General features: G+C 45.0%; 1 protein-coding gene across 3 annotated transcripts in view; it reads left to right on the top strand.

Moving 5' to 3' along the window:
* Zmat3 (zinc finger matrin-type 3) overlaps positions 1–24551 on the top strand; it is a 27669-nt gene extending 3118 nt beyond the window's left edge. For 2 of the 3 annotated variants that reach the window (XM_021196577.2, XM_029538084.1), the window contains exons 2-6: positions 1404–1730; positions 17664–17786; positions 19493–19662; positions 19784–19884; positions 21669–24551. In XM_021196577.2, coding sequence (XP_021052236.1) covers positions 1461–1730; positions 17664–17786; positions 19493–19662; positions 19784–19884; positions 21669–21883 — 879 coding nt within the window. In that variant the 5' untranslated portion in view covers positions 1404–1460 and the 3' untranslated portion in view covers positions 21884–24551. The remainder of the gene's footprint in view (positions 1–1403; positions 1731–17663; positions 17787–19492; positions 19663–19783; positions 19885–21668) is intronic. The other variant, XM_021196576.2, reaches the window with a different exon arrangement.
* The last annotated feature ends 2287 nt before the right edge of the window (positions 24552–26838 follow it).

Raw genomic sequence — 26838 nt, 5'->3', positions numbered from 1 at the left:
CCCACCCAGCACATCTGTGCCATCTGAGGCCCACCCAGCACATCTGTGCCATCTGAGGCCCACCCAGCACATCTGTGCCATCTGAGGCCCACCCAGCACATCTGTGCCATCTGAGGTCCACCCAGCACATCTGTGCCATCTGAGGCCTACCCAGCACATCTGTGCCATCTGAGACCCACCCAGCACATCTGTGCCATCTGAGGCCCACACAGCACATCTGTGCCATCTGAGGCCCACACAGCACATCTGTGCCATCCGAGGCCCACAGGCCTTTGCTGTCTTCTCTGCCTTCCAGAACCACTGGCTCAGTTACTTAGCTACTGTTGCTTTCTTGGAAGTATCAATTCGTTTACATCTGTCACATTTTAATGCCCTGTTTCTAGATTTCACCCACCTTTCAACAAGTGGTAGAAATAAGTAAATACCTGACTAGTGGCTAGGTGTGGTTGTGCATCACTGTGATTGCAGCAGCTAGGAGGTTGAGGCAGGAAGATAAAAAGGGTAAAGTAGGTAATTCATATATGTTGTCAACCATATTTTTCATGTTATAAATCTCACAAGTCCTGTGCTTATTATTTATTTACAGAATAAAAAAGTATAAGAAAATAGTTTGTATTTTGAGACATTTAAAAAAAAAAAAAGAGTTAAAGCCTTTCTCAGCAACATAGCAGATTTGAGGCCATCCTGGCTCTGTGAGACCTTGACTTTAAAAAAAAAAAAAAGAGAGAAAAGGTTGCTGGTGGGTAAGATACTGCTTTGCTTTGCCTCTTAGGTATACACATGTGTGCTCTCACACACATACATACACACAAGCACACACAAACACAGTAAAAATAAACAACAACAAAAAATACCTAAAAAAAAAAAAAAAAAAAAAAAAAAAAAAAAAAAAAAAAAAAAAAAAAAAAAAGAAAGAAAAGAGGAAAGGACATTCTTAGAGGTGATAGATAATCTTCTACTCATTGACATCCTTTGGGTGGAAGCATTTCCTACCTGGTGGCTTTTCTCTTGTTTGCGTGCTTGTTTGTTGTCTGGGTTATGAATATTGCCATCAAGAGTGTTTCAGCACTCCAGTAGAGGGGGTCTGGATGACCTTAGATGTCCAATTCCAGCCATGTGACTTTTCAACTTAATTGCTCATGGATGCAGTGCTGCTAATTAATGCCTATGGCCGGAGGGATGACGTTTGGAACTGAGCCAAGCAAAATAAAGGCAAATCTCAAAGCTATTCTCAGGGCAAAGCCTTATGTTAGTGGGGATAACCAGGCAGGGGACGGCTGCTGGGCTAAGACGAGTAAGGAGAGACGCCCCAAAGGTGGGTTTGGAGAGAAAAGTGGCTTTGGTGTCATTTCTGTGTCATGTTGCTGAGCTCTCATTTTAATTTTCTTCCCTGGCTGCTTTAGGGTTGAAGACTCCACCCCTTGTCACCCACTGGACTATGCTCGTGGCTTTCCTGCCTGATGATTCTTTTGCAGCAGGTCTGGCTTCCTTTACCTAATCGGCCCTCAACCTCTCCTCCTATGTCAGTGGCTGCCAGGTCCACAAGGACCTTGCAGCTCCCGCCACAGAAGGCTTTGGGGCAGGAAGCATCCTTGCCTTTGGCAGGGGAAGAGGATTTAGCTAAGAGAGGGGAGCCAGACTCTGCCCTGGAGGAGCTGTGTAAGCCCCTCTTCTGCAAACTCTGCAATGTCACCTTGAACTCCGCTCAGCAAGCCCAGGCACACTATCAGGTAAGAGATGGAAAGGATGGCAGGTGTCAGCAGGGTGAGCATTTTGGGTGCTGGTTGGTTAGATGTGTCAGTGGGATGAGCATTTTGGGCACCATCCGGCCACAAGTTGTCTCTCCGGATATGGTCAGTTGTGGCTGGAAAACTCAGATGAGCTAAAGAATAGAGTACCATGTTTCACACAGTGGGTTCTGCTTGTAGTTCCGAGGAGAATGTGTAATGTGCTACATCAAAACAGTGTAAAATTGTTCTAAAGTTTGTACTGCTTGTGTCAGTTCAATGCTACCTACCACATGAGTCTTACACTTTATTTCACTTAAGGCTTTTCCTATGTACCCTCTTATAGCTGAGGCAAATACAGGTGACTTTTTTTTTTTTTAATAAAGAGAATAATATAGTATTGAATTACTGAGTCATAAACGTACCTTAGTTTCTTTTAGTATTTGGAATGAGCTGATACTGAATATTAAGATTTAGAGCCCTTTATCTCTATGTAGAATAGATCATGGAAAAGAACGTTGGAAAGGACGTTGTTGCCTATGAATAAACGGGGAACTAGGCGAGGGTAAGGGTCTGTTTTTAAATTTTTATCTTATTTTTAGTTACGTGCTTTTGTGTGTACACATGTGTGTATGCACATGTGCATGTGGGCAGACACAGAAGCCAGAAGAGAATGCTGGGCCCTGCCTTAGTTAGGGTTTCCATTGCTGTGAAGAGACACCTAGACTGAGGCAACTCTTGTAAAGGACAACATGGAACTGACTTACAGTTTCAGAGGTTTAGTCCATTATTGTAATTACGGGAAGCATGGCAGCATCCAGAAAAACATGGTGCTGGAGGAGATGAGAATTCTATTCCAAATTCTTGATCTAAAGGCAGCCAGGAGGAGACTGTGTCATAGTGGCCAGACGTGGGCATATAGGGGACCTCAAAGCCCCACCTCCACAGTGACACACTTCCTATAACAAGGCCATAGCTCCTAATAGTGCCACTTCCCATGGGCCAAGCATATTCAAACCATGTTGGAAGTATGTGATCTGTTTTTTTGATTTTGATTTTATAAAAGATATTACAATTAAGAAATTGCATGAATCTCAAAAAAGATTTGAACTTGGGACTTATGACATTGTTGAGGCTGTTATAGACTCTGGGACTTTTGAAGTTGGACTAATTATATTTTGTATTATGCTATAGCTAGTTATGGCCCCCATAGACTCATATGTTTGAGTAAGCCTATCGGGGGTCAGGGAGTAGAATGTGGCAGTTTGAGTAAGCTGTTAGTTACGAAGCATTTCTTCTTGCCTGAAACTATACTTTTCTGTTATAACCTTTACTAGTTTCAGATTGACCTGATAGAGGTGACAGTCAAGGAAGAAAAGACAGACAGCATTTAGGAAAGTAAATTGGGATCTGGTAGGCAGGGATCTCTGCTGGAAATGCATTAGAATGCAGTGGCCAGGGAACTCGGCACCAGAGCAGGAGCAGGAGGAGGCGGGTTAGCTACTTTGGGGAGGGGACTCCACAGGGGAGCAGTTTCAGGCTGCAGGCATCCTGTCTTGGTTCTTTCTGTACACCCTGTTAAGAGTAGAACTCAAGTTCAGGGGACTAGGAAGGCCATGCCATTCCCATGAGTCCCTGGGCTCTGGGTCCCTGACGTAGCCCCACGCTCATGTCAGAAATGCACATTCACTCAGGAGTTTGCCAGCTCCTCACACTTTTCTCCTTTTTAAAGTTTTTGTTTACTTAATTTTGTCTTTGATCCTAAAGATGGACGATTGAACAGTTTGTCCTGCATTAGAAGTATTTCCTTGGGAAGAAAGGTCTGTGGCTCTGCCTTGCTCAGGCTGCTTGTACCCGTCAGCAGAGTGGGGTTCACTGCAGCAGATCTAAGCACGGCCTTGATCCATCAAGGTTTCTGTGGGATTTGTCCCCTGAGTGCTCCCCCATGCCATAGGCCAGATTCTGGCTCCTTTCTTCCTGCTCTGGTGGCATCTGTTAGGGTGACCCATCTTAGTCATGAATGTAGCTTGCTTGTGCATTTATTATTCTTTGGGCAAGACTCACTTTGCAAAAATCAAGGACGAGTTGGTTAGCTAAGATCTTTAGCTCTTTGAAGTCCTTCTTCAATCATTCTTGGGCAAAAGCCTGCTTTTTGCCTTTTGCATACTTACTACTTTTAGGGAAAAATCAGGTAATGTGTGATTTGATTTGATTTATTTACTTTTCTTTTTTGAGACAGGGTTTCTTTGTGTAGCCCTGGCTGTTCTGAAACTTTCTCTGTAGACCAGGCTGGCCTCGTGTTAACGGAGATCCTCCTGCCTCTGTTTCCATCACCTCGCAGGAGCAATGCCTGATTTTAATGTGTTTGTGTGGGTTATATTGTACCTTGGGTTGCTTTTCCCCAATACAGTTTTGTGACTCATATTGTGTCTACATATTGATAGAAACTTTGGGTTTTGCACAAACAATTTAGCTTGATGGGATCATTGGACTTAGGCTTAAACTACTAATGAAGTCAACCTTTTAAAAAAATTGTATATTTTTATGTGTTTGCTCTAAACTTTTTAGTTGACAAGATTTGTAAATTTGTAAATTATTACTGTTTCCTCCATGATGCAGTGTGTAAATAAAACAGAAAACAGAAATAAAAAATGAGAAAAATTTCTCAGTAACAAAAAATTTTAAATGGGAAAATTGGGGGGAGAAGGATGGTTGGTTGCAGAACAGAAGTCAAATAGCTAAACATAAGTATAAAAAATGGAGGTGACAAGAGTCAGCTGGGTATGAGGGATGCATAGCATCCATGCCCTGCCCAGCACTTGGGGGGCAGAGGGCAGGGGAGTGGGAAGCCATGGCAAACTCCTACTGCTGGTGGAGGTTGAGGTCAGTCCAGGCTACATGAGATCCTGTATTGCACCCCGTCCCCCAAAAGAAAGTAGCTCCTAATTAAAAAAATAAGTCTAGGATTGAATGTGACAGTGCATCCATCTTTCTTTCTTTCTTTCTTTCTTTCTTTCTTTCTTTCTTTCTTTCTTTCTTTCTTTCCTTTCTTTTTTATAAAGATTTATTTATTTATTATATGTAGCTGTCTTCAGACACTCCAGAAGAGGGCGTCAGATCTCATTATAGATNGTTGTGAGCCATCATGTGGTTGCTGGGAACTGAACTCAAGACCTTTGGAAGAGTAGTCAGGGCTCTTAACCTCTGAGCCATTTCTCCAGCCCCGACAGTGCATATTTCTAATTTAGCTTAGAAGCAAAGGTTTGAATAAGGCCAGTAGTACTGGTAAGTATTGAGGTGTATTTCTCTTCTCTTCTCTCCCTCCCTCCCTCCTTCCCTCCCTTCCTCCCTCCCTCCCTCCCCTCCCTCCCTCCCTCCTTTCTGCCTTTAAAGCAAGGCAGAGGAGTTTGTGTGTCTTTGTTGGAGTAGTAAGGAAGAGAACAGATCTAAGAAGTGAACTTTGGATTGTGTGTGCATGGTGTATGTATTTGTACACATTCCTGTGTACGGGTGTGTGTGCGCGCGTGCGCGCACGCGCATATGTGTGTGTGTGTGTGTGTGTGTGTGTGTGTGTGACTATATTTGGAGGATAGAGGTCGGTTTTGGATGTCTTCTTCATCCATTCTTTACCATACTTTCTTTTCTTTTTTAATTGGATATTTTATGTATTATTTACATTTCAAATGTTATCCACTTTCCTGTTTTCCCCTCCGGAACCCCCTTCTCCCATTCCTCCTTCCCCTGCTTCTTAGAAGAGGTGTTCCCTCTCCCACCCACTCACTCCTACCTCCCCGCCCTGGCATTCCCCTATACTGGGGAATCGAGCCTTCACAGGACCAAGGGCCTCCTACTGATGCCAGACAATGCCGTCCTCTGCTACATATGTGGCTGGAGCCATGGGTCTCCCCATGTGTACTCTTTGGTTGGTGACTTAGTCTCTGGGAGTTCTGGGGGGGTGGTTCTGTTTGGTTGATATTGTTGTTCTTCCTATGAGGTTGAAAACCCCTTCAGCTCCTTCAGTCCTTTCTCTTAACTCCTCCATTGGGGACCCCGTGCTCAGTCCAGTGGAACTGCCCTCCTCTGTATTTGTCATGTTCTGGTTGAGCCTTGCAGGAGACAGCTATAGGGTCTTGTGCCACTCTTAGAGCCCACTGATTTAGCTAGGCTGGAGGGCCAGTGAGAGCTCCAGGGATCTGTCTGTCTCTGCCTCCTCAGTGTTAGCCTGGTCTATACAGCGAGTTCTAGACCAGCAAGTGCTTCTTTGTGAGATCTCATCTCAGAAGACAGAAACTGTGTATCCTAGGGCTCTGAACTCAGGTCCTCCTGCTCAATGCACCAGCTGCTTTACTGACCGAACCATCTCTCCAGTGTCTGAGGTTTGGATCTCTAGAAGAGAAGTTGTCAGCATGAGAGTGTATGGAAGAATAATCAGAGCACGATCCTGTGGAACCAAGAAGAACAGGTGACCCATCATGGAAGAAAACTGTAGCAATGTTAGCCCAGAGCCAGGAATGGTGAGCCCTGTGATTTCAGCACTTGGGAGGTGGAGGCAGGAGGGTATATGATTCAAGGCATTCTTGCTACATTGTATCCAGGAACTCCTGAACATCCTGGGGTACTTGAGACCCTGTTCACATCAATCAGAAAAATGTCAGTCCGAAAGGTGCATAAGTGGGTAGGCCTAACTGAGTGCTAATAAAAGAAAGCTATTAGGGCCAGGGTGACACAGGGAGCCAGGGCTCGCTAGCACGAGGGACATACCAAGGCAGTGAGTGCAGACTGGTAAAGCCAGTGGTTTGTGAGGAAAGGAGGCTACAGATGTAAAGCTTTGTTGCCAGATGAAAAACCTGCTTTACAATTGTTATTTCAGAGTGAGATCACGGACAAACATCTCAGTCATGTGCTTGTAAGTGGACAGGCCCCGTGTGGATGCACAGTTCACCCTCTGTATTACCTGACCCTCTTTAGGGAGCTCCTGTTGTTGACTTCGGAGTTTCATATTGCTCAGTGTCGTAAGCAGCCATTGTTAACTGGAGTCTGACTGTATCACGTTCCAGTACTCAGGATACAGTAGAGTCTGCTCCTTAACCACTCCCCTCCCTCAGCCTCACCTCCATTTCTTCTGACTTCTTGATGTTCCTCACTGGGGTCTGTCTTTCTCAGCCATGGGTGGCCATCACAGATGGCCATGCTTTTTAGCCCAGTCATTTAGTTGTGGAGCAGCCTCAGCTGAGTCATTTAGGTTTTAATGAGTCTACCTAATTTTTCAGTTTTAAAACTATGGTTTTGGTTATAATTTAAATTCAAAATTTTGGAAGAGAAATGAGTCTTCATTTTATTAAAATTTATCTGCATGCTTAGATCAGGTAGTGCGAGCCTGGCATGAAGACGTATACTAGGATCTCATCAGCGTGAACACCCAGAGGAAGAGCGGCTTTGAAAGGAAAGTAATAGGAAATGTGTTTGCATTTATGTATGCTTGGGGGTCGGCCTCAGGTTATCAGACTTGGTGGCAAGTGTTTGTGTCTGCTGAGCTCTTTTGCAGGCCACATTCTCAAAACTATATGAATACAGTTTACTAGGTGTCCAGCTTGAAAATTAGAAATTTATCTGCTAATTTGAGTATTCATGTGAAAAAGAACTAGTTACACAAAGAGCACTTTTCTAAAGTGCATCATAAACATAGATTGTGCTTGGTATCCAGATGTGTGTCACAGTTGCCATGTTGATGAGAGAAACTAAACTGTTCTAGACCTATGATGCTAAATGCAGTGGTCTCCAGTCATAAAACCTACTAACATACTAAGCCAAGTGTGGGCTGGGGAGATGGTACATCGGGTAAAGTGCTCTGCTAGCTCAGAGCTCCTATCCCACAGAAAAGTTGGGAGTCATTCTCAGATATAATCCCAGCTAGCCCTTGGGGATACAAAGAGGGGGTGTGGAGGAGTCAGAGACAGGAGGATGCCAAGGCTTGCCAGTGCAGCCAAAAGGGCAAATTCCAGGTTCAGTAAGAGGTAGATGTTTGGCCTGCTTCTTCCTCCCAGCCCCATGCTCCCAGAAATAAGACTTAGACTCAAAATACATTTACAAATGCCTTGGCTATGTAGTTAGTCCCTTCTCTGACTAGACCATAGCTTAGATAACTCAATTATTTTACCCTACATTCTACCACTCGGCTGGTTTCCTGTGCTCGGGTACCATGTAGCTGTCTCCTCACGCCTTCCCAGGAGGATCTTCCCATGCCTGGCTCTGTCCCAGAATTCTTTCTGCCTCCCGGATGTCCCACCTTCCATTTCCTGCCTAAGCCATAGACCATAGGCTTTTTAATCGACAGGTGATCCATCCATACAGTACACAAGATATTCTCCCTACAGCAAGAGACAGAATCTCAAAAAATAAGGTAAAGCACAGTAGAGGAAGACTCTGTGTCAGCTGGCTTCTGCACGCTCAGGAATGCACACACACGGTGGTTGCACCTTCCCATATAAATTAAAACAGCAGTGATTTTCCTTTTACCCTCTTAGCTTTTTCTCTACCCTCTGCTATTTTCAGAGTTGTGCCTGGAATAATTAGACCATAAAAGGTCTTCATTTCCCATTCTTTCTCAGCCGGCTGAACTTTGGTATCCATTACAGTGTTCCGCTGATTTAGACACAGTTTCATATACCCGTCAGGTTTGCATGGATGTCAGTAGTTCTAATCTCATCTCATTTTTTTAAAATTAAAATTCAGTTTTATTATGGTATGTGTATATGTGCTCTGGTACACTATAGCTGGCTTCAGACACACCAGAAGAGGGCATCAGATCTCATTACAGGTGGTTGTGAGCCACCATGTGGTTGCTGGGATTTGAACTCCGGACCTTCGGAAGAGCAGTCAATGTTCTTACTCGCTGAGCCATCTCTCCGGCCCTAAAGGTCCATTTTAAAGAAGCTTTGCTGTAGTAAGATTCTCTCTTCTCAGATATGTCTAGGATGTGTCAAGTTGACAAAACTCACCCCATACAAATACACAAAACCACATCATCTTGTTGCTTTAGAAAGCTATACTAAGTGAAGGAATGCAGCCACCTCACTGTTAGAGCTGCTGTGGTAGTGCCTACGACCTTGTGTGAGGACATTTCATCTCCTAGTCTTTCTCCAAAGATGCTACCCGACATCTAGACACCAGCTTATCTGTTTTCTAGAGCAGTCTGGGATTAGACCTAGTGCCCTATGCTGGACAAGTACTTTACTACTGAGCTACATTCCCCAGCCTTTTTTTTTTTTTTAATCAAAATAACATTATTTTTATTACGAGAATTTATAATAATGATTCCACATATGTCATGATGCCAAGATTCACACACATTAATCAAAGGTTAAAATGATCGTAAATGGAAGGTTTTAAGGTCGATTTGAAATGAAATCTTAAGTGACTGGCACAGTGTTTCCTGCAGCCTTTCATAGAGAGCTCGCATCCCCAGCCTTTTAAACCTTTGATTTTGAGATAAGGGTTCACCAAGTTGCCCACCTGGTCTTGAACTCACAGATGTTCTGCCTCAGCCTCTCTAGCAGCTGAATTATAAGAGTACCACAGATCCTACTTCCCAAGTATCTTAAAGGATCCTCATAAGATTAATTCAACCAATAGAGGTCCTAGAGCATGATCCTCAGGTGTAAATATAGTTTTTATTAAACCGCAAGTCTGTGAGCTTGGTCCGTTTACCTGAGGAGGGGTCCTTGCTGGTTCTCTCATTCTGTTGACTGTAAGCACATGCAAGCCTTGCTTTGACCCCGGCATGGGACAGCACCTCACCGTATCCAGTCATTAGCTGGGTCTTGGCAGCCTTCTGCTTCTCCAGCTGCGTCCACCTGCTTCTCATCTCCCCCTTCAGACAGATATCCTTGCTCTGGATCAGTTGGACTACCCATCCTCTACTCTGGATTTTACCAGTTGTCTCCATTGTTTAAAATTCAGATTGTAGAAAAACAAAAACAAAAAACCCCAAAGCAAATACAAACAAACAAAATAACAGGCTCAGGCTTCTGAATATATTAAAATACCAACAGCAACCTTCTTTTTACGTTTTCCTTTTAAAGAAAAATTATTCTTCAAAAATGTCATACATCTACAATGTACCTTGATCTCATTGACCCCGAATTTCTCCTTCAGCTTCCATATGGCCCCTTCTCGACATGTTCCTCACCCACCCACCTTCATGTCTTCTTTTTTCTTTTTATTTCTCACCATTGTGTTTGTTTGTTTATTTTGTGGCAGGGTCCCACTTTGTAGTTCTGGCTCTCTTGGAACTCATTATATAGACCAGGCTGGCTTCGAACTCACAGAGGCTCTCCTTCCGCTGCCTCTCAAGTGATGAGACTGGAGGTGTACACCACCATGACCTGCTCATTATTTTTAAGACACACTCTTTCCTTTATTCATTGAGAAGTTCCCAACCGTATACAGTGTATTTTGATCATATTTACCTCCCACTCTCTTCCAACTCCTCCTCCCCCTCCCCTCTTTTTCTATGAGCCACTACTCTCATTAAAAATGGGTCTGATTGAGAACGGAGCTTCAGTTGGGGAAATGCCTCCACGAGATCCAGCTGTGGGGCATTTTCTCAATTAGTGATCAAGGGGGGAGGTCCCCTTGTGGGTGACACCATCTCTGGGCTGGTAGTCTTGGGTTCTATAAGAAAACAAGCTGAGCAAGCCAGGGAAGGCCAGCCAGTGAGTAACATCCCTCCATGGCCTCTGCATCAGCTCCTGCTTCCTGACCTGCTCGAGTTCCAGTCCTGATTTCCTTACTGATGAACAGCAATGTGGAAGTGTAAGCTGAATAAACCCTTTCCTCCCCCCCCCAAAAAAAAAATGGGTCAGATTCTGTGTATGAGTATGGGGACATCCATTGCATCCAATGGGATTGAACAACTTAATAGAGTCTACACCTTTGAGGAAAAGTGAATCCCCAGAAATTATCAGCCGCCAATAGCTCCTCAGCTAGAGGTGGGGCCTCCCAGGCTCAACACCTCCCATTCTGTGCTGTCAAGTCCTTTCTGTCCCCTTTTCCACCATGTTCTCTGGTCCTCTTGGGGTCACCAATGACCTGGTAGGTCAAATCTAGCTGTGTCTCTCTTGTCATCTTGGTGACATTTGATACTGGTAACATTTTCCCTCTTAAACAACTTAAGAAAGTATCTTGTCACTCCAAGTAATGTCTGTGGAAGAGAGAACTCATGGTGATGCAGTAAATGCTTGCTGGCATTCCCATGCGCTGTGTCTTTTCTTCTCCAGTCTTTCTAGCTCTCCACTTGGATTTGCTATGGTTTTACAGGTCCACACGCTGTTGCTTCCAATTGTTGAAGACTGCCATTGGGCCTTTGGGTCCTTATGAGGAGAGAAACAGTATCTAGTGGAACAGTTGTTTCCTTCCATGTACACCTGGGGTTGTGATCCCACGTCCCCGGGTGTTCACACGGAGAACATTAAAGTTGCTCAGAATCAACTCTTCTTTATTTTGATCCATACGTGGATTGTAAACTTGAAATTGTGCTGCTTTTCCTTGTTTTTCTACTGGGTTTCTGAGAACAGGAGGAAGCCTCATATGCCCTAAAGAAACCCGTTACCGTCTTTCCTCCCCATATTATCTCTTCTGTCTGTCTCTGTTGTTCATAATCAGTTTCATTGCACGAAGCCCACTGACTCCTGTGTTAGTTTTTCATGTCGGACCAGGACTCCTTGTGTAGCTCTTTCTGCTTCCTGGAATTACAGTTGCTTTTCTCATCCTTTTTTCTCTTAAATCATGTTTATTATAGCACTACCCCTCCTCCACAGACTTCTACCCACATCGTCACATGGAATGCCCCTTTGTACCTTAGGTCTCTGGTTCTTATCCTATTTCCCGTTTGCCCTCTGGCTTGTTTTACATTTGCACCTTTGTACTTCTGGTCACTATTCCTTGGGTGACTATCTTCTAAACATTGTTATCTTCTTCCTTGTCCTCCCCCCAACCCTCTTTTTTGTTTCCTCAGAATGCAGTATGGTCACAGGACTCCAAGGAAGAGAGAACAAATGTAATTGTGTATTCTAACTGTTGGTTACTTTGTGTTGTCCCAACACAAGCCAGACTCATTTGGGAAAGGGGGCTCAATTGAGAAAATACCTGTGAGCAAGTCTGTGGGAGGAGGGCATTTTCTTGATTGATTGATGTGCAGGGGCTTAGCCCACTGTGTACAGTGCCACCCCCGGGCAGCTGGTCTTGGATGGTATAAGGCTGAGCAAGTCCCAGAGAGCGAGCCAGCACACAGCATCCCTCCGCAGCTCGGCTACTCACAGCATCCCTCCTCAGCTCGGCTACACACAGCATCCCTCCGCTGCTCGGTTACACATGGCATCCCAATGCAGCTCGGTTACACACAGTACCTCTCTGCAGCTTGGTTACACACGGCATCCCAATGCAGCTCGCCTGCACTTCTGCTGGTTTCCATAGTCATGGACTATGCACTGTAAGCTGTGAGTTGAAGTAAACACTCCCTTCTTTAGTCAGTTTTGCTCTAGGTGTTTTATCACAGTAGTAGACACCCTAAGACACCAGCAAACCTCACTTTGAAATACTAGGAAGAAGTAACAGGAGGTAAACATTTCTCATCTCTTATATTTCAAAAGCGTGTCTGCATTGTGCTGTGCTAGAAGCGTAGCTCTAGGTTCTCCGTTGTCTAGACTCGCCTAACGTTGAAGAGAAACCTTCCTCTGGTTTTTTTTCTTGTAGGCAACCTGCTTTAATTGTTTCTGTTTCCTTCCCTGTAAGGTTTTAGGCTCCTTGTTTATTCTTTTGAGTCTGAAATTTCATACTGATGGATATGTCTGGCTCTGGGTCTTTAAATTTTGTTCTGGTCAGCACATAGTAGAAAACTTTATGTCTGTTTTCATCCATTATCTAAGCTCTGGAGATGGTTAAAAATTTTTTTTAAAACTAATATCCTCTGTGCCCCCCCCCCACTCCCATATCTGGAAACCTTACAATCCCTATCCCTTGACTAATTTCCCTTTTGCTCCTGCCCAATTTATTGAAATATAGTGATGTCATGATAGACACTATTTTGGGTTTTTGACCAATACTTTTATATAGTAATCTCGTCTTATCTCCGGGACTGCCTGTTATTTTGTGACCCTCCTCCGGAGGGTACCACTCCTAGAGGTGTTGTGCTTTCCCACCCATGCATTCACAAGTTTAACCGAGCACATGTGGGCACATGGCTGTAACGTGTGTGTTCTGAGGGTGGCCATGGCCCAGCATAGACCTCCCATCCTTCACAGTTCATGGGTAAATCTGTCCTCAGCATAGACGCGCGTCACCTCTGTATTGTTTTCCCTTCCTTTATCAAGTTGGGGACTTTCCCTTTTTACTGCAAGGGAGTGCTTGCCGTCTTCTCTTTGTCATGGATGAGGGCCAGCAGTGTAGCACTCACACCATGGCACTGTCTTTACAGGAAATGGTGGTTCCTGGCACGCAGCTGTTGTGATACAACGGCATCCATCTCCTGGTGGTGACTAAGGGAGGTGGTAGCAGGTTGTGCATAGGCATACCAGAAGAAAGGATGGGTCATATCCAGGCAGATGAATTACAACTGTTTAGAATGTGTGAATCATGAATCGTTTTGTCTTTTCTTGCCTTTTCTGTTTGTTTGTTTGTTTGTTTGTTTGTTTGTTTTTAAGGCAGGGTTTCTCTGTAACAACCCTATCTGTCCTGGAACTCGATTTATAGTCCTGACCTGTCTTGAACTCTCAGAGATCCGCCTACTTCTGCCTCTGCCACCTGATTGCCTGGATTAAAGGCATGTACCACCATGTCTGGCCAAAATGTGTGAATCTTTAGTTCTGGAGTTTTCTGTGTTATACAGTGTGACTCCAGGGGGACCGAGGAGGGAGAGTGGGCATCTGCCCTGCCTGTCCTGAGGGGGTGAGGGAGGGCTTCTGCACCGTCTGTCCTGAGGGGCAAGAGTGAGTTCTGCATTGCCTATCCTGAGGGGTTGAGGGAGAGCTTGTCCCTCGGGGCGGGGCTAGAGTGGCTTCCGCACTGCCTGTCCTGAGGGCTGAGAGTGGGCTCCATATTGCTCATTCCAAGAGGCAGGCGACGGTGGGCTTCTGTCTCCTCCCTTCTAATTATTAGTTCACTTAGTTTTAATTTTAGAAGTAGCTTTGATTTGAAATACTGTATTGATTTCATTTAACTATTTATTTATTTATTATTTATTTATTGAGACATAGTCTCAGTCATTATATAGCCTTGGTTGTCCTAGAACTCACTCTATAGACCATCTTGGCCTTCTGTCAGAGAGATCAGTCCGCCTCTGCCTCCCGAGTGCTGAGATTAAAAGTGTGTGTCACCACACCGGGCTGCTGTTTTTTTCTTTCTTTTTTTAACTTGGTAGCTGTTCTTTCGCAGCAGGGTTTTTGATTTCTTACCCCTTTCAGAGCAGCCATTTAAAATGGGAAGTCATTAAGAATATGAAGTCGGGCTGGTGAGATGGTTCAGTGGGTAAGAGCACCTGACTGCTCTTCTGAAGGTCCGGAGTTCAAATCCTAGCAAGCACATGGTGGCTCACAACCATCCTTAACAAGATCTGATGCCCTCTTCTGCAGTGTCTGAAGACAGCTACAGTGTAATTACATATAATAAATAAATAAATCTTTATAAAAAAAAAGAATATGAAGTCATGAACCTGAGTATTTACTTTGTAGTCTTGTGCTTGCCTGATATGCAATATTAGAAATACAACCTGTTTTTACCTTTGAGAACAGTGATTTCTGACACAAAACCTTCATATCAACACGTATCAGGTAGTCCAAACAGTTCCTGTTGCCTGATGTTGCTTTGGCCACTGAGAATGGTCCCTGGGTGCAGTGGGGCATGGTGTCACAAATTCTGCAAGCGGATGACTGTTTCCTGTTAGGGCACTGTCTTAGACGTACAGACTTGAGCTTCATCCAGTTTCCCAAGTATGGACGGTCTGCAGGGAAGTACAATTATCATCACTCAGACCCAGATCCTGAGCTGGGTGTGGCATGTAGACAAGCCCTTGGGAGGGGGCGGGAGGATGGCAGGGTGGTCAGGTGTTCCGCTTGGCTTCATCGTGAGTTCTAAGCCAGCCTTAGCTGCCTAGATGGGTGTAACAATAAACCCACCCCAAGCACCAGAGCACCGGAGGGAGACGGTGTACTCTCTGTCCTTGGGAAACTGTTGTCATTTCACCAGTCTACCCAGAGCCCCCTTTGCCTCTGGTGACTAGTCCAAAATTAAAATCTGCACGCAATTTTAATGTTTTCTTTAACTTAGGCGGGTCATTCCCCCCCCCCTTCATCTTTGTCTTCTTTAATTTAATGGTCTTACCGGTTTCTGAAGAATGGTTTTGTTGAGTATTGCAGATTTTGCCTGGCTTAATTGACTTTAGACTATATGGGTTTTGGCAAGAGTCCCACAGACACGATGCTGTCCTTTCTCCCGAATGAGTCAGGGGTGCTTCCATGGCGCTAATTATCTCTCAGTTAAGGTGGCGCCTACAAGGATCGCCTTGGAAAAGATACCGTTTCCCTGTTGAGTAAGGATCATATGGACAGATATTTTGAGACCGCATTGTGTTTTTATTTCTCATCGCACTTTTGCTTAGTTAGTGATGTTTCTCATCCGCAGTGACTATTAATTACAGTGGGGCTTGCCAAAGAGCGTGGGAAGGGGTGGTTCTGGGCACGGGACCAGGGCTTCGCTCATGCGAGGCATGTGTTCAGTCGCTGAGCTGTGCCCCTCACCCCTTCTCAGTTTTTAATTTTGAGATGGTCCCGTGTTTATTACTATTCTTGGTGGTGTCGTGAACCTGGGACAGTGGGGCCTGAGGATGAGGTGGACTGTAGTCCCGTGCAGTAGCCAACTTTATTCAGAGTATCAGACAGTTTATGCTCTGAGGGTTAAGAGTCACCGGAGTAGAAAGTGTACAAGCACAGGGACAAGCCCAATGTGGTTAGGCATGGTTTTCAGCAGAGGCATACAACTAACAACAGCGGCAGTAAACCCACTCCTGTCTGGTACATACACCTGGGAGGAGCGTAGAAGCACATTGTAAGAACAGTTGTGTGTTTTTGAAAGACTCTGAGGCCACAAGACTGTGTCTTTTTTTTTTTTTTTTTTTTTGAGTTTTCTCACAAGCATTCAGAATTCTCACAGTACTCCGTTCATATACTGTGTTCTTGTACTATGTTCTGAGACTTTGTCACCCAGGCAGGCCTTGAATTTGTGTGACCCTCCTTCCTCAGCCTCTCAACTAGCTGGAACTACAGGTGTGTACTGCCACGTCTTTGCTTGTTTGTTTGTTTGTTCCTTTGATATAGACCCTCACTGTGTAACCTTGGCTGGTGTTTGTTTGTTTGTTCCTTTGGTATAGACCCTCACTGTGTAGCCTTGCTTGGTGTTTGTTTGTTTGTTCCTTTGGTATAGACCCTCACTGTGTAGCCTTGGCTGGCTTGGAACTCACTATGGAGACTAGGCTGGCCTTGAACTTATAGAGATCCACCTGACTCTACCTCTTCAATGCTGGGTGGGATAAAAGGTATGTACGATCACAACCATCTGCCACACATTTATTCGTTATTTATTATTATAAGAAGCCAGGTAAAGTGAACTAGAGTTGCAGCACAGATAGAGAAGTCCAAGGTGGGCCTCGGACACTGTGGAGCTCAAGGTCTGACAGAGGAAGAGAGATGGGAGGGGATAAGCGGGGGCCATGGAAGGCAAAATATCCTGAGAAGGACTGAGGGAGGGTCCGTGGTGTTGTGTGGCTTAGAGTTCACGTAAGATCATAGAGGGGACCAGAAGCTTGACTCTCTGGTAATCCCACGGAAATGCTATGGCTGGGACATTTGGATGGCAGCCGATGGAATTTCGCTGTCTTCAGGCCATCTGCTGGTCCTTAGCTCATTCCTAGGAGTTAACGGGTAGTGTTGGTATGAAGGCTTAGCTTTTACAACATGGTTTAAAAGTAATGAACCGTTTTACCCCTATTCAGAGTAATTTTATTTTGCAGTGTACAGAGGCCGAAAGAAGGCATCGATCTAGGACTGCAGTTATAGGTGCCTATGAGCTACCTCATGTGGGGTGCTGGGAACTGAACCCAGGTCCTCTATAGCAGTGGGAAGCTCTTTTAAATTCTGGCTCATCTCTGCAGTCCCGTCAGAATGCTTCTGATTCTTCCCACCAGTTTGCATTTATTTGTTAGCTTAAGGAATATAGTCCTGTGATTTATAACTTAAAACTTGGTGAGAAAGGCAGGACACAGCACCAGGAGGTGGGAGCCTCCTCTAGAAACTTAGAGGAAATTAATATCTTTTGGCTGCCTTCTGTGACCTTCTCCAGATAAATACAATGGTTCTCTTAGAACCAAATGGTAGATTTCTTACTGTCAGTTTGACACAACCCCTCGGGAAGAGGGAACCTCATTTGAACGATCTCTTCATCGGGTTGGTCTTGGCCATGTGTGTGAGAGGTGGTCTTGATTAATAGTTGATGTCAGAGGGTCCGGGCCGCAGTGGGCGTCACCATCTTTACCTAGGGTGGCTCTGGGCTGTTGAAGAAAGTCAGCTGAGCGTGAGCCAGTGGGTGAGCTGGGAAGCCGTGCTCACCCACCGCCTCTGCTTGAATTCTCTCTGGCCCTGCATAAGTTTGTGCTCCGACTTAGTGACCTGGAAGTGTAAGCTAAACTAAATCTTTCCCCCTACCAAGTTGCTTTTGGTCACGCCGTTGACCACAGCGACAGGACACAGAGCAAGCACGTACTCTTGTTCTCTAAGATGGAGGCAGAACTGGCCAGAACTGTTGTCTTGCGTGCTGCCTGCTGGGTGCATCGCCGATCACCGTCTGACAAGGTGTCCTTTTTGTGATTGTCTACTTTGTGTTTACCTCTAGGGTAAGAACCATGGCAAGAAACTACGAAATTATTACGCAGCTAACAGTTGTCCACCTCCAGCCAGGGTGAGCAGCGTGGTGGCAGAGCCTGTAGCCACACCCCTCGTTCCTGTCCCTCCGCAGGTGAGGCAGTGCAGTACACAGAGGCTGTCATATACACGTGGTCATAAGTACAGTGGCCTATACCCATGTCTGTCAGAGTCAGGTTGGGCCACACCCTGAAAGGTTCTTGGTATTCCTAACTACTGTGTCTGCCAAACGTTTCGAGCCTTGGGCTCTCTCATTGGACTTGGCCGTGATGTGTGGGATGATAGAACAGTATTGTTATGTCCATTGTTCTGTCTTCAGATTTAGGTTAAATGGCCATGTGATGTCTATACTTTGCTCTGAAAAACAACAACAACAACAACAACAACCATAACAAAAAAACATTTAAGGACTGGAGAAATGGCTCAGTAGTTAAGAGCAATTACTGCTCTTGTGAGACCTGGGTTTTGTTCCAAGCACCCACAAGGTGGCTCACAACTCCAGTTCTAGGGGAAGTTAGTTCTTCTGATTTCTGAGGGTGCCAGGTCCATATGTTGTGCATACATACATGTAGACAAAACACTCATATGTATAAAGTAAAATAAATCTAAAAAAAAAATCCATTAACATATTATTTATCTTGAGTGCTTTGATACTGTCTTAAATCCCACACACTAGATTTAATAGCTTTCATAATTGGCTTCATTCTAGCCTTGGACCCTGGCCTCATTTAGTATTTGCTATTACCTGGAAGCGTTGGCCTTATTATTCAAAGCTTGGTCCATGGGCCGGCAGCATGAGCCTTATGGGGTCTTTATTAGAAGCCTGGGAAAACTAAGTAACTTTCCATGGGTTGTATCTTTAGAAATGTTGCAAAGCAAAATTTCGTTTCATCTGTGCCTGATGTTTCCAACCACCAAGGTATAATGTTACTTTCAGGAGTGTTTTCCTCCTTCAAATAGGTACCCCTGCTGAGTCTCCTCCTCAGATTTATGGGAGAATGAGATACATTAGCAGTGGAAGTCTTCCAGCCGAGTGGTTTTTACATTACCAGTTTCTTTGGGATACTGTAGAGAGTCAAGTGGCCGTCCCTTTCCTCTTGGGACAACAGCACAGGCCTTTTTGTTTAGCACAAGCTCTGAAATATGAAGATAGCGTGCTGTCTCTGGAGAATCTTCTCTTCTAGGTCAGACAATGCTAGTGCCCCCCACCCCCATTGTTATAGATAAGGTATGGTCTCCACAAATCTTAACCTTTCTTCTACCCAAAGTTTACTTTGTAGCTTTTGCTAGTCCAGTGCAGTTTAGTATCTTGTGATTGTTTTCCTGGTTTAATGAGGTGTTGTCCCTGGTTATATACGCACAGGCGGTTTGGAGAGGTCATGGGACTGGAACTTTCAAAACTTTGTGGCTTTGAGTCTAGGTGGGCTGCACAGTACACAGTTGGTGCTCAGTAAGGTAGGTTGCTCAGCACACAGTAGGTGCTCATTGTTTATTGGATTTTGAGTAGACTTCCCTGGCAAGAAGATTTTAGCCTTACTTATTTACTTGTTTCCTACCCTAAATGTCCACACTTTAAAAACCATTTTTTTCAATGGATACTAGTTAGTGCTTTGGTTCATAGGAAAATTGTAATCCAAAAATGGGACAAAGGGTCTCCTAGTCTCTCTTTCCAGGGATTTCCTTTCTATTAAAATTCAGTGTCTGCAGCCATGCCCTAGGCTATGGTTAGGTCTCTGGGCTCTGAAGGATCTTGGAGGTGAGGGAAGGTGTAACTCTGTTGTTCTGTGTCTTTGCTGGCAGGTGGGCTCCTGCAAGCCAGGGGGCAGCAGGGTGATCCTGGCTACGGAGGATGACTACTGTAAGCTGTGCGATGCCTCCTTCAGCTCGCCTGCCGTGGCACAGGCGCACTACCAGGGGAAGAACCATGCCAAGAGACTCCGTGTGGCCGAGGCTCAGAGTCACTCATTCTCGTAGGTATTGCCATCGCCTCTGAGGACAGACTGCTATGTGAGAGAGACTGTGGCAGGCAGAGGAGGAGCTGAAAGGGAGCCTTGTTCGACTGGCTCACTCATTTCAAATTCCTTTCACCAGGGACTCTGCAGAGGCAGGGCAACGGCGGACTCGGAAAGAAGGGAGTGAATTTAAGATGGTGGCCACCAGGAGGAATATGTATACAGTCCAGAGCAATTCAGGTAGTCTGTGTGTCCTGGGTGTACAAAGCATACATGTGTCTGTAAAAGTTGTTCTTCTGACTGTTCAGGCTGCTGTTCATTTCTGGTATTCTTTGTCTCCTATTCAGTATACTTATTTTGGTTTTAGTGTTTTAGAGTCTCTTATAAGTCCTTTTTTAAAAAAATAGTTATCAGGTGAAATATGTAAAGCCCATTAGAAAATGGGCCTCTTACGGGCTGGGAAGATGGTGCAGGCATCAAGCGTGAAGACCTGAGTTTGATTCCAATCTCAAGTGGAAAAAGCCAGGCACAGCAATTCATACCTCTTATCTCAGGTGGAGATGGAAGGTGCCTGGAGCTCACTGGCCTCACAGCCTAGCTGAATCAGCAAGCCTCAGACTCTGAGAACGCTGAGAGTCTCAAAATATAAGATAGAGAGTTATTAAGGAAGAAACCAGGCCCATGTGCAAGCACGCATGCCCACTCACACCATGTTCAGTGTGGTCTTTATACAGGTAACGAGTGAGAGTTACCTGGGGAATTCTTGTGATGTGTGCATTCAGCAGAGGGCCATGTGTTTATGGAAGTGTTCTCTGCTTATTCTAGTCCTGGCTCCCACAGCCTCCAGTGCTGTGCGTGCCAGCAGGGGCTGTTTATACGAGCAGGAAAGCAAAAAAACAAGAGTTCGCCGAATAACAGGAGACAGCTAAATAACGAAATACAGAAAGTATTTTTGTCTGATGAATACATATAATCTCAATGTATTATTAGTTATGACCAAAGTTAACCAAAAGACAAAGATGGTCAGGCCGTATTTAAAAAGCCAGCTGAGATGAAGGAATGTCCCCCTAGCTGTGTTAATGTCAAGGAAAATACATTTTAGGGTAGGGATGGCACAGATTAGGTTCTCTGAGTAGTTCAAATACAGGGACTGGGCTGGAGCCATGGGCTTTATTCTGTCCCTCACACTGGCTTCAGATCTGTCACTGTCCTTTGCCTTATGCTCCCAAGTGCTGAATTATAGGCACGAGCCACCACACTTGGCTACAGTCCTTAAACATTTATTTTTACGAGTCACGAGCATGTAGAACTTGAGTACAAGCTTAGCTCTGTAGTCAGTGCCCTGGCACTAGTTGGAAAATCATTTTATGTTTGTAGGTTGAACTTCTGTGTACATGTAATTAAAGTAAAAAAAAAATCCATTCACCTCTCCTTCATTTAAACTCTTCAGTTAAGAGTCTGATTTTGAGGGCTGGTGAGATGGCTCTGCGGGTGAGAGCACCTGACTGCTCTTCCAAAGGTCCTGAGTTCAAATCCCAGCAACCACATGGTGGCTCACAACCATCCGCAATGAGATTTGACTCCCTCTTCTGGAGTGTCTGAAGATAGCTACAGTGTACTTACATATAATAAATAAGTAAATCTTTAAAAAAAAAAAAAAAAAAAAAAAGTCTGATTTTGAATTTAGAATTATAGATTACAGTGAGGACTGGTGGAGTGTTTTTTTCTAAATGGACATTCTGAGGATCTGCACGTGTGTGTGTGTGTGTGTTGCGTGTGCAAAGGCTAGAGGTTTAATTTTGGGGTAACTTTCTCTATTGCTCTCCACCTTACATTTCAAGGCAGTGTCTCTCACTGAACCTACGGCTCACGCATTGACTAGGCTAGCTGGCTAGCACGTCCCCAGGACCCTCCAGTCTCTGCCCTCTGCACTGTGGTTACAAGCCCAAGCCACAAGGCTTTTTTGTGGGTGCTGGAGAAGCCCCGCCTCCTGCCTTGACTACCTTCCGTCTGTCTCCTGTCAGCAGGCCCTTACTTCAATGCCCGCTCCCGGCAGAGGATCCCGCGAGATCTCGCCATGTGCGTGACTCCCAGTGGCCAGTTTTACTGCTCCATGTGTAACGTTGGGGCTGGCGAGGAGGTGGAGTTCCGGCAGCATCTGGAGAGCAAGCAGCACAAAAGCAAGGTGTCGGAGCAGCGGTACAGGAGCGAGATGGAGAACCTGGGCTACGTTCAGTGATGGCCGGCCGTCCTCACGGAGAAGCCTGTCCTGCCTGTTTGCCTTCTGTCGACCTGCCTTGCTTTGTGGTCCTCCATGCGTACATTCCTCATTTCTCTGCTTAGTGCGAGTGACCTGCAGCGGTGCCAGAGCCGTTGGTCAGGTCGGGCTCGGGGAGGGAGGGGCGTTTCTTAGGTCGTCACCCCTTACGATGCTCTTTGGGCCAACTGTGTCAAACAACTCACGGTGGCGTCTGTCTGCCCCATCGGGTGTAACACCTTATCTTGGCCCAAGTTCTGGTTAAGCGGCAGTAGCCTGACTATTTAGAGCTACGATTATTTAAAAATGGCATCTACTTTTGCGGTTTTAGGTTTACGCACATTAGAGGAATTGACTTGAGTTCTTACTTCCAATTATAGAGAAAACAGGTAAACAGAGATTCCGGTTTCCTGATGCTCCTGGGAACCATTACCACCACAGTGTGGTGTCAGTAAGATGTGCTGGTAGGGTGTGTGCCTGGGTCTCCCAGCAGCCCCTGGTTCCTTGTGGCATATCCCCCCCCCCCCCCCATAATTAACACATAGGTTTCCTTGAATTCATACACGCCCATAATAACTGTGTTCTTCTGAACATGTAACTCCATCTCCAGTTGTGAACCGCACACGTGTAATTCCCGTCCATCTCTTCTGCTTGGATCAGCTTCTCGCTCACCCCATCCTCATGGCCTCGCTGTGCTGGCAGTTTTGGAGACCCAGATTTGACTGTCTAATGAGTTGAAGATGGATATTCTTTTAGAAAATATATTTTCAGATGATTCAAGGAAATGCGAGGATGTGTTTGAGATTTCAATTTGGAATTCTACTTTCCCTGATGATTATGTGACCTCATGGGATAGTCATTTTGTGGCTTTTTGATGATTGTATCCTGACACTGCCCTGACAGGTAATGGGCATGCCTGGAAAATACCCCTGTCTGCTTGCTCTTCTTCCTTCCTTCCTTCCTTCCTTCCTTCCTTCCTTCCTTCCTTCCTTCCTTCCTTCCTTCCTTTCTTCCTTTAAAAGCTGATCAAGTCCCAGTGTCATTTCTAAAAGACAAACATATATGACCATTGCATTTTCTTCTTTGCCTCCTTGAAGAGACTGAAAACACAGATGACTTTGGTGTCTAACGATTACAATGGGATTCTTATTTTTTAAATAAAAAGCCATAGTGTATGTGTAGACGGACCGATGGAGTCTCGTGCTCACTGTGTGCCCTTTGTCCCTTGTCCTTCACGTGGGTAAGGCCAGCGTGCCCGTGCTTCTTAGGGAAGCGAGCGTGCATCTGCAGAAGGCTTACGGCAAGCAGGATTTTGCACTATAACAAATATATCTGTCATTACTCAGTCACCTGAGAATTCTCCGGGCGGATGGAGAGGGAGGAGACACTCGGCTGCTTTAGAGTAGCTGAGACCCACAGTTGCAGGTTAATTTTGTGATTAGCTTCTGGGACTTACCTGGTTACTTTCACCTGGTGAAATGCTGGCTTCTGGAAAGGTCGAGCTCTGTGGTCAAGTATTTCCCCTTCAGAAACAGAAGAAAGAACAGTGTTAGCTTAAGGTCTGATCTCCGTTTGCAGCTCCTCATACCAAGAACCCCTCCTACGGCCATCTACAGAGTCGGTCAGTTTAGGGCAATTTAGGGTGTATCTTGTTAGCCATTTGGTTGCTCATTTTGCTGCAAAATATAATTCTTTGGTAGACTTAAATATACTGCTGGCCACTTGGTTCTGTGGTTGTTTAACAGTCTCATCTGTTCTCTGCAGGGTATGCGTCTGTGTGTCTCTCTGTTTGTGCCTGAAGATTCATACCCCCCGACCCCGCCCCAGTTTTACATGATAGCCCAGAGAGAATTTCACCTCATCTTTATCTCAGATACCATTGAAAGGTTCCGGGTATGGATTTACATGTTATAAAAGTGATATTCATCTGCTTTGAGTTTTTTTTCCTCTGGGAATCAAGTCAAAGGATGTCTCTCCCCGACCCCCAAATACTCTCCTGTATATACAGAAAGCAGTGGACTCAAGGGCTTGGTGTGTTCTCAAGCCTCATGAATTCAGGGTTCTAGTCTCCCAGTGCCCTTAATGGATGTTAGGGACGCGTAGGCGTGGTTTCTTTTAGAGTGAAACATTAGATTTATAGTGTTACTTCTGTATTCCTTTGCACTAGAGAGAGAGAGAGAGAGAGAGAGAGAGAGAGAGAGGGAGGGAGATGCGTTTGTTTTATGACACACCAGTGCCAGGCTACCTATGAGAAATCAGTTTGTTTCTGAACTCTGCAAGTTTTTAAGTGACTGCTATTGGTCATTGTTAGAGGTTCTGTGGATGTCCAAAACACTTGGAAGTCCCATGGCTGAGGCTGTGTTGTCCTTACGTGTATTCAGTGGGAAGGGCAGAGGCTATCAGAACTGCACAGTGCAGTTTCCCACTAAGTGAACACTGTATGAACAGTGTCCCTTCCTTGTCTGATCAAGCTATTGTGGCATCAGAGTCAGTCAGGTGAGCTCTCTGTTGGCTTTGTTTTGCTGTAAGGATTGGACCCCCATTCCCCAGGAAGCCTGTACATTATGGTGTGTTGCAGTCATAGATGAACAGAATTGTAGACAAATGGAGACCTTAGTCCAAAATTAAGTACATTTCAGTTTCAATTATTTGTAGCATTGAAGTCTATTCTTGTGGCTCTCTGCTTCATTTTTTTTTTTTTTTTTTTTTTTTTTTTTTTTTTTTTTTTTTTTTTTTTTTTTTTGAGACAGGGTTTCTCTGTGTAGCCCTGGCTGTCCTGGAACTCACTTTGTAGACCAGGCTGGCCTCGAACTCAGAAATTCTCTGCCTCCCGAGTGCTGGGGTTAAAGGCGTGCGCTACCACGCCTGGTGGCAGGCAGCTCTGTTTCATGATGAAGCCAGTCAGAACATCCAGAGCGGAAGAATCCGTTTCAGTCAGATGGTCTGCATCCCACATGCCTTCAGAGGGCATTGGCTTTGGAAGTTCAGCTAAATCCCTGTGTGCTTTGACCTTTTAGACTTTACGTTGAGCAGAGACTTTGCTGATCTGAGTTGATCTGTGTCCTGCCGCTTGTAAATGCATGCCTATTGTCTTACGCCTGTCTGCTTGCCTCTTACCAACTAAATTCTGCATTTTTCACAGTTTTTCCACACTATGTGTCGTGATAAAAAGCTCTCCCTCATCTTCCCTTTTAGTTTGCCATGGGCTTAAAGAATTAGTGAGGAGGTTTGAAGTCCTGGAAATGGATGAAGGATCAAGGCTGAGAGCCTGTGATCTGCTGAGGTAACTTTCCCACCTCACCCCACAGAGCTGCCTACAGAGCTTTGTGTAGCCCTTGGTCTACAACCCTGCAATCCCAATAGGAGAAAACCATTATATGGACATACATGTACCTGATTAAGTCTTCCTGTGTAGATAGGATCTAAGAATTAACAGTGGGACTTGGAACTGTCCCAGCCTGTGTTTCCAGGGAGTATGAGCAATGGCAGTCCAAGGGCAGACAAGTGACTTCCTCGTAGTGTTTTCTTTGCAGAGAGGCTCAAGAATAGCAGGTTTGGAATGCTGTGTAATGTCAGAACTTGGGCAGGAAGAATTTACCAGAGAAATTGGTGGACTGTGTACCCAAGTGGTGGAGTGTCTTTAGAAATGGGGAAACAGTTTGTTGATGTATGCAGACGTTTAATGTAGATATTTGAACAGGTGTTTGAAAAAAATTCTGCCTTGTTCCCCACCCCTTAAATCATTGTTAGGAGTTTTATATATGATTAGAAAAAAAAATGCTTTGTTGCTTTTGGGTTCAGTTTGGGCGAGTCTCCTGTGAGCCGCCATGTCAGCGTAGCTGAGTGGACACTAGCTGTGTACATAGCTTCTCATGAGGCATTTATATGGATAGCTGTGTGGTGTTTCCTTCCATTATCAATGGGGACTCTTTGTGAACGCCCTTTCTCTGTAGCTACCAAAAAATAAAAAGTCCTGGCTTATGGTCACATGTGACCTTGTGTCCGTTAAATCCAGAATATGAGTGCCTTTAGCAAGTGTTAGCATTTCACAGAGGGTAGAGATGACGGGATTTACTGCCATTAACCACTGTTCATAAAAGAGCTTGAAATAGCAACGGTCCTTGTGAATTCTGTCCGGTGTCTGCCTCCCCTCCTCCGTTTCTTAGTGCAATCTCAGTTTGCTTTTGGGTGAAGTGTGCACTCTGGGTGGGAGCCTGGCTGCTGAGGCTGGCAGTAGTCATCTCCGTGGCTATGTTTGATGCCACAGAGGACTCAGAGCTTGAGATGCTGACATGGAGAAAACTTCCTACACTGACGCTTGTGCGCTCCGGCTTGGTTCTTCTGTAGAGTGGAGAGAATTATGTATACAAACAAACTGTCGCTCTGGGTCATGTTGTACTTCATCTCTGCGTGGATAGAGGGACCTTTGAAAGCAAGTTTGAGGCCTTTGAAAACGATAATTTCCTTCCTTTGATTAACTGAAAACATTAAATATCCTGAGCTCTTTACAACATTCCGAACATATGATTAAACCAATTTTCATGAAGAAATAGTAACATTTGCCTCAGAACTTCATTATGAAGAATTTTGGACATTTGTCAAAGTGGAAAACATTTTGGAGCACACCTAACTCTATCTCCTACTGTTGACATTTCCCTACTCCGGGTTTCCTCGCGTCTCCCATGAGCCCATCTCTGTGTCCTTCTGTCTGCTCATCAGGACAGATGGCTCTGTACATTTCAGACAGTGTCCCTACCACGGGTGTCATACCCTAGGATTTAATATTTACATGTTAATGTCTTAGGAAGACCGCATGTGTTGGCCATCACCTGAGGCAGTAAGCAGTCTCCGTTCTCTCCTGTGGATGTCAGTCTTCCTTGTTTCCGTTCTGGAGTGTGGGTAGGGTTTCCAGCAAGTCTGCACCAGGTTACGTGGCC

Source organism: Mus pahari, chromosome 4 (assembly GCF_900095145.1).
Source record: "Mus pahari chromosome 4, PAHARI_EIJ_v1.1, whole genome shotgun sequence".
NCBI classification, from domain to species: Eukaryota; Metazoa; Chordata; class Mammalia; order Rodentia; family Muridae; genus Mus; species Mus pahari.
Note: the sequence above shows the minus strand (reverse complement) of the source record. Positions and strands in the feature narration are given on the sequence as shown.